General features: G+C 38.4%; 1 protein-coding gene across 1 annotated transcript in view; it reads right to left on the bottom strand.

The window, feature by feature from the left end:
- The window catches only part of TRIO (trio Rho guanine nucleotide exchange factor), a 243,123-nt gene that overhangs the window by 146,152 nt on the left and 83,998 nt on the right, over positions 1–12,973 (bottom strand). Inside the window, exons 7-8 of the mRNA XM_014872340.2 lie at positions 5,337–5,528; positions 2,020–2,151 (exon numbers count right to left, since the gene is read on the bottom strand). Coding sequence (XP_014727826.1) covers positions 2,020–2,151; positions 5,337–5,528 — 324 coding nt within the window. The remainder of the gene's footprint in view (positions 1–2,019; positions 2,152–5,336; positions 5,529–12,973) is intronic.

A 12,973-nucleotide genomic window follows, 5' to 3' on the forward strand; every position in this document is an offset into this window, starting at 1 on the left:
TTTGTACATAAGCATACAGTTATTATTTCTGCATCAATTCTGGTTGCTAAAGACCAAACTGTTTTTTACCAGATGGGGAAAAGTAATGACCAGAAATCAGAAGAAAGGCACTTAGTGCTCTTCTTTTCCCTTGAGCAGTACCAATAAAGATTTTGTTAAAATATCTAGCTATCCCAAAATCAAAAGCAAAAGCTTTGAAATTCTAAATAAATTTTCAAGGTATGTCCCAAAGCAATCCTATAATCTGCTGGTCTAATTTATTTTCTTTATGCATCACCAGCAAGCAAACATTATTTAACATGCTAATCCACAGTACTTATTTACACTTAACAGCAGGCTAATCCAGTCACATCCCTGACAAAAAAAAAGAACCCATACAAAACCAACTCAAACCAAATAGAACCAAGAAAAAATGCCACTATTTCAACCCCAGCCCTTTATAATCATTATTCTAGAGAAATCTTACCTTCCTCCTCCTTGCTGCACTCTCATGAAGCATGCACCCCAGACTGCCTCTCCACATAAATCTGTTACAAACATGCTATGTCTCTGTCCCTTCCAATGATGAAAGTTTATAATGAAGACAAGAAACCTTACTACAAAACATGCTTTCAAGAATGAGTTAAAACACTTATGTGCAAGTAAAATTGCAAGTATTATCAGGTGTGATAATATGTCATTAGATCAGTTGACATAGCAGGGTGGCATAGAGCAAGAATAGGGATATCAATGTGTATTTTACACAAAAGAACGAGAATTTGTGAACCCTCGACATCTGACTCATGGTCACAAAGTTTGTGCAGGCCCTAAGGTGGCAGGTATTCAAAAAACCCAGTTTTGCTACACTAACAATAGGATGGATCATAAACATTAATCTTACCCTCCTTTACTGCTAAATGAAATGTGACCAGATTTAGGATTCAGCTTCCTGTAGCAAAGCTGGTTCATCAGAAAGTAGTTTTAACTTTAATGCAATGTATAAATCACAACCTTTAATTCAAATGAATTTGACCTCCTCATGACCTCCTTTTAAAGACAGGTGCAATCTGTGGCCTAAGCTAACCTGTGTCCACTGATCATTTTTACCATGATTTAGCCAAACACGGAATTTGTGAGTACAAAAACTACTGTATTTAATCCAGAACAACATCAGTCCAATTGAAAACTAAAAACAGTTTTACCCAACGAGAACAGCCCTGCCAGAAGAAAGAAAGGCAAGTAAAGCAGGAAATACAGAAAATACCTGTTAGCTAGTAATAGTGAATACTGATTTGATTTCAGCTAAGTAAAACACAACAGAAAACTCAAAATTTGAAAGAAAACAAAAAAAAAAGATAGTTGAGTCATCACTTTCTAGACCACCTTCAAAATAAGCATTTGATCTTAAGTTGTAAATACAGCTACTACAAATAGTGACAAATATTATGATTCCAGTGTGTGCTGAGTCCAAGATTAGAGCACCAGCATAGGATATGCTAATCTTATAAATGCTGACTACATAGGCATCCTAGTTCATTTAAGTGTCTTTGAGGCTGATGAAACTAAGTGCATTACATTCTGGCTTCTCAAGTGACATCCTTTGACAGTTAAGTCTTTTTTGTGAGGCAATTTCAGAGATGGATTTTCAAAACACACTTAGAGAAATCCATGCCAACAGAATACCTTCCCAAAGAATGCCCAGCTAACTTCCCTTCAAGTAAATGGTTAAACCATAATATCCCATTGCAATAAAAGGTAGTAATATGCAAATGCAAATTAAAACATACTTAATACTTTAGTGCTCCAAGAGTTGTTTGTACCACACATGGTTAAATCTTATCTTTCAATTTCTTTCCGAAGGTTACAGGGAAGACTTTAACACTTCACTTTTGAACAACTAGCAAAATCCAGTATATAATATTTAAAAAGAAGCCCAGCACTTGAGTTTCTAACTAACTCCCAATGCAACAGGTGATACTGATTCATGATCCAAACTTAACACGACACGATTTTATCTAAGGAAATGAACAAGACACTGACCTCAGAGTAAGCCAAGGTAATGTGCTCATATATCCCTTGATGATGATGGATAGCATCTTCTAAATCTTGCAGTTCTGAGGGAAGCTCCACCTCACCACAGGCTTTACACCACGAGTCCACATTGCTCATGTACTGCAACAGAGAATAACCATTCAGCTTTGATTTTGGGTTCTACCATTAAGTACAAACATGACAGTAATACACAAAAGGACATTCATCTGCGTGACAGACACTGAAAAGACTTCTTTTAAGCAAAAAGTCTTTACAGTATTTCTCTCTGAAAGAACCAGAAGTTTGTATCAGAATAAAAAGAAATATTCAAGTTTGACTACACTTGTGCTTTTAGGTATCTGAAACTCCTTGAGCTATTTGGAGACAGGCAGGCTTAGCTGTATGTTGGCAATATTGATGCTTCAAGTTTACTCTCGCTCCTTTTCTTGACTTTGCGTCTAAGAAAAAGTTTTCTTCATCCTGCACCTACCATTTCAGACACATGAAAGCCAACTAAGGTCTTGTTTACACAAGAAAGTAAAACATGCTACAGCTTTCAAGTCCAGACCATCAGCTCCCTGTGCTGGTACTCATGGTATCATAAGGTTTATCACCTCACCTCTTTTTAACGCTCAGAGAAAAACCATGTTACTTTGCACATGCACACAAAGAATCACTGGTGAACCATTCACTGAAACACTCCATAGTTGTCTTTTGCTGGAAAGAGGTTATCAAAGAAGCAAAGCAGTGTCAAGGCACAGCAAATTCACACCTCAGTCCCCAAAGAACTAACTTCTACATGCAGAGAAGCACTAAATCCATTTGGCAACCTACCACAGCAGCAAGCATGTAAGGGATTTACAACTTAAGTGGAGGTCTCTTAGGACTAGAATTGAACTTTGAGCACACAGCTATGTCAGCATAGCTGCTCGAGTCAAGCCTTTCAGGGGAAATTGAGGATACTGCAACAGAAATCTCTTCTGCAAACAATTTAAATTATCTCTGAAGTTTAAGCTGTCTTGACAGACAAGAAACTGCCATCACAGCTATACACACAGCAGAAGTTCTGCCAACTTACTTTTTCACAGCTAGGGGGCATGAATTTTATACCCCTATTAGGCTAGAAAGTGAAAAAATAAAAAAAAAAAATCAGTTTTTCTAGGAGTTTTCATACCTGTTAAACCTAGTACAGCCAAGCATATGTGAGCTGTGTAAAGTAAATTTTCTCTATTCATGTCAAGTTCAAGATGCAAAAGTTATGAAACCAAGCCATTTTTCTCATCATACATATCTTAATTCTTGGAGCACATGTAGTCTTTTGAGGAAAAAGGAATTAATAGATCACTTCTGGTACTCTTCTATTGTTTGATAGTTGGAGAGAAGGGTGGTGAAATACTTAGCTCTAAAATACTTATTTAATTCTCATTAAGGGCCAGTTTAAAATATCTCTGATGTTAAACACTGAGCATTAACAGAAGCACTCTGTGCACCAGTGAGCAGGCACTGATAGCTGGTGCAGTCTTCACTGTGCCTGACAGTAGGCAGTGACACTTACCTGTCAGTTGCAAGACAACACATGCATTCAAGAAGGGTGTGTTTTTTCTTGGGCTGCTTACTTTTTAATCTTTTTATGTAGGTCAACCGTCACCAATCTCTAAAGGGGTCACTCATATTCCAAACCCTCTTTCCTTGAACTTGCTCTCCACTGTTAATGGAACAGCTAATACATCACAGGCAGGTATCTTAAAATCAACTAGGGCAATCCATCACAGCTAATCATAAAATGAAAAGTGCAGAAGGAGCAATTAAAAGTAAATTAATCCCAGCAGATGCTGCACTATTTTCTCTCATTTTTATCTTTACTCCTGTTTACACTTATATTCAGTGGTAAAGAAGGTAACACTGACCCTTACTATAGTTGCCCAGCACACAATCACACACAAAATTTAGTCCCTTTACTTCTGATGAGCATAATTTGTTATTTTTGTTATGAAAAATGACAGCATTTGAGTCAAGATATACCTGTCTGTTCACCTACATTTCACTCATCTCTCTCCTACATGTATGGCTCAAAGTGTTTAAATGCAAACCCAAATGACACAAGTAATTATAAAAGCATCAATATTGACAAGGTACCAAATTGTGTCTATCAAAAGCTTCAAGCTGACTGCTGACTTTTCTATCAGAAAACAATTCCTTCATCTCATTTTTATGTAGGTTTTCTGTAAAACCTGCTAAAAGGACTTATTATAGTGGCATCATTTTATCTGATTTGCCTTAGTCTGTTTAAGGACATTAAAACTAGTGTCACTACTAACAATGAAAAGCAATGTATATTTGCATCTCAATACATTCTCATTTCTAATGGCTAGATATTTATCAAGTTAAATATCCATGTAGTGGAAATCAACTTAAAATCAACTGCACCACTTCTCTCTGTTTCTGAACTTTTCAGCTCCCAAATGCCTCCTTCATTCATTCCAAATTAAAGTTGTATCAGACATGAGACCTTTCCTTGGATATAATTTAGCAAGGCAGAATGAAAGAAAAGTATCTACATACAGCACATCAGCCATACCCATCCAAGAACCTCTGCTCTCCGAACACACCAGGAATGCAGAGAGCAGACAGTCTACAAGATCAGCAACTCCTTCAGAACTGAAGTCCCTTGAGGGCAAAACATGCTTTTGCCATTAAGATTATTAACGTGGGGATATTTATTCCTATTTCCTCTACATATACCTCTTCTCTGGCAGTTACACATGGTTAATGACTTAATTAAAATAATTGGTATAGGCCTAAAGCTAAAATGTTTTTTTAGCATAGGAGGAATCTCCTATGGAATACTAAGTAAACATCTCCCACCACAATTTCAGATTCAGAAGGCAGTTAATTAACTTCTCAACTTTCAGGCCAGTTCAACTTATGTTTTCTAGAAGCAATTACTATGAATTAAGACTTGACACCCGAGGACTGATGGGAGTTGGGTGGTGAGGACAATAGAACAAGTGGCAGCTTCTAGATGTAGGAAAGGCATTATATCAGTACTTAAAAGCTTTATATACTTAAGCATTTCAGTCCATTTTGATTCATGTAGCTAATTTGGTTGTTTTATCTTGCACTGATGGGGAAAAAGTGTTTTGTGGAGAATTTAAGGCCAGTGGGCTGAGGAGGACAAAGCATTGAAATCGGCAGAAATAAATATTCTGGCTTTCTTGTCAACCTTTTCAATCACTTCCTTGCACTTCTGTCCAAAGAAGAAGCAAATTGCACAACTCCCTGTTCCAGCACATAATGCACATTGATGCCCTCCCCCATTCACTAACCTGTTCCACTTTTTGATGGAAGATGGAGGACATGTCTAGTAACGTGCTCCTTTCATCCAAGGCTGCAGCAAATGCCTTCCATTCCTGTTCCAACTGACTGGCAATCTGTTTGATTTGCTGTGAAGCGTAATGGCCAGACTCGATCAGGCGGTTTGCTACTGACATGATGCGGCTTATGTTTACACACACATTCTGTGCAGAAGAAGGAGGGAAAAAATAGTGCAAGTTAGCAGACCAATTTAATATAGAAGTATATTCCTAAAAGATTCTACTTTATTACAGTACTGATCAATAGTCTGGTTTTAATTGGCAAATTTATGCATGCCAAACTTTGGAATCGAGGTGCATAATGTAGCAGTCTATCCATAATTGACATGTGAGAATGATGACCTGAAATAATCAGTCTAAAAGTCATGTTAACAATCGACTTAAGCCAATTTATATAACATCAAGACACATTATTACAATAAAGAGGAAGAAATAACCAACAACCTCAATAAAAATGTTTACAGACATTCAAGTCAACAAGACATTCAGACACAGACAATACAATACAGGAAAATTGAAGTATCATTACTAAGCTCTTGATCTATCCACAGTATGCATGCATGCAACATCTGTCAAACTTTACATCAACTTCTGAAAGTAACTTTTCAAGAAACAAAATAAAGAACTCTGAGTTGCGAGAAGTTTAACAGTCTTACATTTTATTTTCTTGCTGCTATATTGCCTCAGAGCTAGCACTGAAAATTAGACAAAGTCAAAGATCAGAAGTATTCTCTAGCATAGTGGCATTAGTTACTGATGGCTCTTGGTCAATCTAATTTTCAATCAAAAGTTTCTGATTCCTGTGAAGTAAAACAAGAGCAACTTTGCCACAAAAAGCTTTCTGAGTAATTCTTTCAGAGCTACCTGTGTATAATACAGAGATGATACTTTCTTCAATTGGACAGACTCTTATACATCTAGAATTAAGTTTTTAGAATTACAGGATTGTTGAGATTGGAGATTACTTAGTCCAACCACTGGATATTGAGCAAATCAGGTGGAACCACGATCTGCTGGCATCCAGCCATTGCCCAGAGCTTGACACTGACTGGCTAGAGCAAGTGTTGCAGCTCCTCCAGGCTTCACTGTCCAGACTCATCTGAGTGGCAATTAGGACGTATCCCTATTGACTGTATGCACATATGCTAGCAGGAGCATACCTGACACAGCCTACAGCTCAACTGGTCCACTCAATAAAGTGAGCACAGCAGTGTCATGTCGGCTGTTTTTCCTTTCTGCACAATACTACCTCTTATTTTCTTAGGTTATCCCACATATCTGTATTCTGCTTTTCAAGCACTGCCATACAACCGGCAGAGTACAAATCAGCTATTTCCAACAAATTTTAAGACCAGAAAGATTTTAGGCCTATTAAAAGTATATGTAGCACAAATGCAAGACTGCTAAATGAATGCAGAAAGCCCTTAGATGGTCTTGATAGTTGTGAGAAGAAACAAGTACCAAAAGAGAAATGACTAAAGGCTGCTACTCTTTCTGTAATATAACGTGGTGGTTTATATAAATCTCCTGAAATAGCTCCGTGTCAGGACCTGGGCAGCTCCTTTGGACCTGATAGGGACCAATCGGTGTCTTATTTTTAATATTGACACACTGTTCCACCAATGAGAAATTTTAGGCACCTTTGTGAAACACACATGTAAAGACAAAAAAAAGCCCTGGGAAGCTCTCTTTCATTTCTGGGCTCTCAGAAGGTAAATGGCCCCTGGGAGGGGAGGCCCTTGGGCCACTGAGACCCTGGCTGCTTCCCCCCTCCCACAACATGGCAGAAATGCTGCCACTGACACCCTGGGACAGCAGGTCCAGGCAGGGGCCACCCCACTGATCCCCTCTGGCCTGGCAGGGGCTGAGCCAGGCTTCCCCCCATCCCAAATGGAATGCAGCCAAACAACACACCACTGTTTCTGGCTGGGCCCCTGCTAAGATCCTAGTCCAGACCAGCACAGTTGTCGAAAAGACACTCTACCATAAAACAGCTCCCAGCCACGACCTGGAAGAGATCACATAACCATGTACAGGCCCAGGCAAGATAGGTACTCTTTCACTGCCCAGAATGAGACTGGCAGACACTTTGTTCTCTCTCCTGAATGAAAGGACCAAGATAAAGATACACACAGAAACAGCATAAAAACACCAAGGTCAGACAAAAGGAAGAAGTCAAGGTCCCAGATGGAAGGGACTGATGGAGATGCCTCACTCTTGGACTGAAATGTCTCTTTTTTAAGCTGGGGAGAAGAGACTCTTGTTTCCCTATAACTCATAGAAATGCATTATGGGGTGGATGAGATGTTCTAACTGTAGAAATGAGCAGAGGCATTGGTATTAGAGTAAGCAGATGTGAAGTAGCTGTGATCCCACGAGAAGTTTGAATAGAAAGGAGAGAAGACCCCTGCTGTTCCCAGGGAAGAGAAGAAGAAAGAGCTCTGTTGTCAAAGATAGAGGGCTTTTGTTTGAACTGTTATAATCCTTAAAGTGTGCCCCATAAGTTGACATGGTTCTTGATAACAATTGTAGGAAGACTGTTAGTTGAGGAAGGGATTTTTACAAGTGACCAGATTTCCATTCTCCCAGGCAGCTGATGCACTGTGACATAAAGGCCACAAACAAAATGTTTCTTGTGGAGAAAATCTCCATACACTGAAGAGATGTCTCCTCTCCCAAGTAAATTGGTGAAAGACTATTTTTAGAGATGGGAAACTGACTGATTTGTTTCTGTACGTTGACAGTGCCAAAGAAAAGAAGCTGGGGGGGAGGAGAAGTGTTCTGAAAGTTTTATTCTGATTCTTAATACTTTTTTCTTATAATTTCTAGTAATAAAGTTTGTCTTTGTACCCTTTTAAGTTTGAGCCTGTTTTGCTTTCCTCCTAATCCTATCTCACAGCAGGAAATGATAAATAATTCTAGTGGGTGCACTGATGCTTTGGCCAACGCTAAACCCGCAACATAAATTGGTGTGTTGGCCAGAAAATCTCAAACTGGCAAGCAGAAACCACTACACAAATTGGTGTTTCTGCCCAGTTGAACCGAAACTGTGACACATAATAAAGCAATTTTGGAAATTCTGGAACAGCAGTTAAAAATGAAGGACATGGCACTATAAATATGAAGTAAAAGAAATTAAAACTGAGCTGTGGTTAACATGTATTCATTTTCCCATGGCAATCAGGCTTCACACGTCTGGAAGAATATAGCCTGTAGCAGTATGAATATGAATTAAAATGCTGACAGTTGAACAATTTCCAAGTTACGTACACCACATTCCTTTCCTCAAAAAAATCCCCCACAAAACAAAACAAAAACAAAAAAAATCAAAAACACCAAAAATCACCTTACAATAATCTAAACCTTTTACCTCACTATGTGATATAACTACCAAAGTTTGAAGTATCAGTATTTTAGAATGCAACGACCCAAATGAGATGAGTTTCATTCAGGAGAAAAAGACTCTCTAATAGCAACTACAATTAGACTGTCTTTAATTGACCCTTGAAGGTCAACAAATTTTGTTCAATTCCCTACAAGGACGGGCAATTCCAGTGTCATTATTATAAGACAACTGCATATTTTGCATTCTGCTTGAGAGATAAGAAACACTGTTACAAGACGCTCATTGACCAGAGACTGATCTCTTATTCATTGTATGGATTTACAACCTGGTTTTAGTTAAGGAAACAACATCTAGGAGGCAATAACTGATAAAGTCTTATTTAGTGGCCTCATTTACACCACATGAATCTGCAAAAAGCAACTGCAGCTTCTTAATGTGTATCAACTGTCTCAAAGGTGAAAGGGTAATGTGATATTGCATTTCATTCATTGTGTTACACACATGACTACTGTAATAAGACTTAAAAGGTAACAATTAAACACTGCATTACAGTGTTTTTAGTAAGGATACTAATACTAAACGTACTTAGCATGATTGTTTTCTCTCAAAATGCTCTTTAGCCAGAAGCTGAAAGGACACCTTACGATATCTGGAAAGCTCCTCATTGCAGATTTTTCCTCTACAGAGAGTATACAAATTTAAAAAGGTATTCCTCAGAAAGCAATACAGATTAATAGCCTAACTGCAGTGTGTCATTTTTTTGTGAGTGCCTGAAAGGCAAATATATGGGAAAAATACAGGTGACAGCTCACCAGCTAACTGAACTTCTATCACACTCACAAAATAAAGCTGGCAGGTGACCAGAAGGTTCCATTTTACTTCCTGATTTTCCCAGACCCATTTAGAAAATGTTTGTTTAGCTTCAAGATTTCCAAAAGCAGTTATCTGACAGAGACTATTATGCATTCAGTTTTAAATGCCATCAAACTCAGTGACATGGTCCATAAGCATCTTAAGTGGCACCTCTATATAGACTGTAGTGAACTTGAACGATGTTACTGTGATAGAATCAATTTAGCAATGGAATTTTCAAATCATCTGCCACCTCACACATAAATGACTACCAAAACATGGTGTAGTATTAATGTATGAATTAACACCTGCTTTATTGATTTACACATTCTCTAACATTTTCTTCTAGTCTCATTTCTGAAGCAACAGTAAAACAAAGTTTGGGAATACAAACTTCAACGATGAGGGCTGCAGGACAACTAAATGTAAAACCTGATCTATTCCCTTGAAAAAATATAAACTTGGAAACATCCAAGCTGCAATTAAGGAAAGTGTTTAATGTGCTCTGCAACTACAAGGACCCTCTAAATATTCTCAGCTAACCATTTAACCACTGCTATCAGCACTGGAACATGTGCAGTATAATTTCACTCCAACTTTCTTCAAATATCTGATCTCTTTCCTACATTTTTCAGGGTGGAGACCTGAGGAATCTTACTGCAAGGCTATATAACCCAACACCAACATTACCTTCTTTCCTCCTTTACTTTTCACTCATGTTTACTTAATCATAGTAAATGCTCATGCCTGCAAACTCTCCCTACAGCCACATCACTTTCATGTATAGTTTCCCATTATAACACTAAATACTAGGCTCTAAACTGGACCTAGTTCTCTAATAGGACCAACTGAATCAGAGAATTTTCTTTACAAATCTGAAGTTCAGCCACTCCAATAAGTACCAAGAGTGAAAGATGACTTGCTTCTTTTCAGTAACACCACTGTCTGTTCCTTTAGTTTGTGATTCATTGACAGGAACATACTTGTTGCTGAATTAACACCTCAGCAACTGACTGCTTTTTAAAATCTGTTTGCTCCTTCCCTCTTAAGGACTGCACATTTAGCCTGTTCTATTTAGTCTTGCTGACTTTGGAGTGCTCCTCAGAAGCTGAAAATAGCCTGAACTTATTTTACCTTTTCAGTCTATTCTCAGGCTGGTGGCATCCAGACATTGTGTCTAAGCATTAACTGCTCTGGCACCATAAAGATTCTCTTAGGGATGTACACCTGTGGTCTTGCTCTCATTTGCCCAAATCCTGGCAACCAAGGGCAGTCTATAATTCACGTGGTGCTTACGTCTATCTCAAGAGACAAATCTGTATAGTTACAAAAACACGTATTGAAAAGTAAAAATAATCTTAGGGGTGAAATATATCAGCGGTACAAAGGAGGATGAAAAAATTACACTAGCTCTAAGCTAAGGTGATTTTTATCTTACCTGACTTTCTTAATGTTTTCATTTGTATCAGTCCCTGTGGCTGGATTTGAGCAAGACATCTTTTTAATTTTTAACTCTGCAAACCTAGGGATATTCAATGATTGTGCTCATACTTTTATTTTCACATCTCAAAGCTCTCTCACTCAGAGCTCATCTCTGACACTCTCTTTTTTTGATAGCATTCAGGATTTGATTACTACCTTGATAAAATGGTTTAGTGTATGCAAACAGCCTGTTCTGAGAACATTAATCAACTTAGCAACACGCCTACAATTGAGACTTTTTGGATTATCGTTAATAAATGTAACTTCTACTCATGGTCCTATCAACACTGAGACAAGAAGCAGTCATAGCACATCCTTTAATAGTAGCATGTGTCAGCTTTCTCCAAACAAAGTTTCATTTTGCCTGCATCACTCTTCAAGCATTTTAACCCTCCCCAGTGCAAGGAGAGGCACAGTTAAACTGTAATGAAAGCAAGGCCATCTGATCTAGCAAAAACAGCATAAAATGTTCAAGCAAACAACATCCTCCTCCTTACACGTATTTCACATGACTTTTTGTCTTCTTTGTGTCTCAGCAGATGTATAGGAAATGGCAGGAAAAAGAGTGGACAAACACATAATCAGTCTTGCCCACTCTTGCATGCAAGACAGACTAATTGTACTGAGGACTTTATTCTTGCAGTTTAAAAACTCAATGCATTTTTTTTGTACTTGTAACTCCTATGATGCCTTATTTGAAGGTTTCTCCCTTAAAAGGTCCTAAAAACTTGTTTTGAGACATGAAGCACTGGTTTAGTCACCCAAATAGGAACGTCAAGCTGAAACTGAGTATTGCTTAAATAAATCTCAGAATTTGACAACAGCAATTTACTGTTGCTGTAAGCAGGCCTCTGAAATTGTACTGAAAATCCATCCTCATCTTAAGAGAGCAGAATCCCTGAGATTTTGTTTTTCCCTACAGTTATGGAACATGGGAGCTACTTGCCCTATAAAGAGATAGCCTTGACTTTTATCAGTGCACAGCCTCTCAAATTCAGTGACAGGAAGTCGCATACCTATGGCTGTACCTGTGAACTATCCTTCAGTCAGTAGCTCTGTTAGCCACATCAACCTGTGTCTTAATCCACGGTAACCAAACACATGTCCCTCTTTAATGCACAGCACTGCACCTCATCCAGCTTTTCTCTGGGACAGATTTATTGCAGTGAGAACCAGTCCGTGTATTAAGCTTAAGACTTGCATGAAGTTATTCCTGTTACCTTGAAGTGCAACCATATGAATACACAAGATTTCTAGATATACTATTTGCCAATGAAACTGGTGAAAGTAAAGTTATATCTCCTCCCTGGATGTATTCTTTATCTCTTTGTTTTATAACATTTGGTTTACACTTCCAACTATTTTGTGTCCTTACTGAAAACCAACATTCTAAAAATGGCACAAAGCCATTGCAAGAAAATAAAAAAAAGTTCAGCAAATCCTCTTTGTCCTTGATGTAACTAACTCTTGTTCATGACAGGAAATAAGTAGTTTTCACAATGGTTTACATCCAGGTGGCTTGCTTCAGACTAGAAGACCGGATCAAAATTTTGGCATCTCACCCAAAGGCCGTCACTCTTTCTCAGCCAAATCTGGCATAAGCAGCTGCAGAAGTTGGCCTCCACCTCTTGGAAACAAACTGCTGCTTGGGAAGGAAGGGGACATGAGAGACCCAGCTATCAGCTGAGGTTAGCACCTGCTGTGCAGGGGAGCGGGTACCCTGCAACAACCACAATGTGTTGGGAAAAGCAGCTGCAACATCAATTATCAGAGTTAAGCTATGAGCCAAGTGCAAGAGGTTGCATTTAGCTGCTTGGGGAGCATTTATCCTTTGAACAGTTCTTCCCTACCTCAAGTTGAGCCTAAAGAAAGTTGACTAGAAGGCAAGATCTACTAAGGTCCAATTAGG

Source organism: Sturnus vulgaris, chromosome 1, assembly GCF_052056855.1.
Source record: "Sturnus vulgaris isolate bStuVul1 chromosome 1, bStuVul1.hap1, whole genome shotgun sequence".
NCBI classification, from domain to species: Eukaryota; Metazoa; Chordata; class Aves; order Passeriformes; family Sturnidae; genus Sturnus; species Sturnus vulgaris.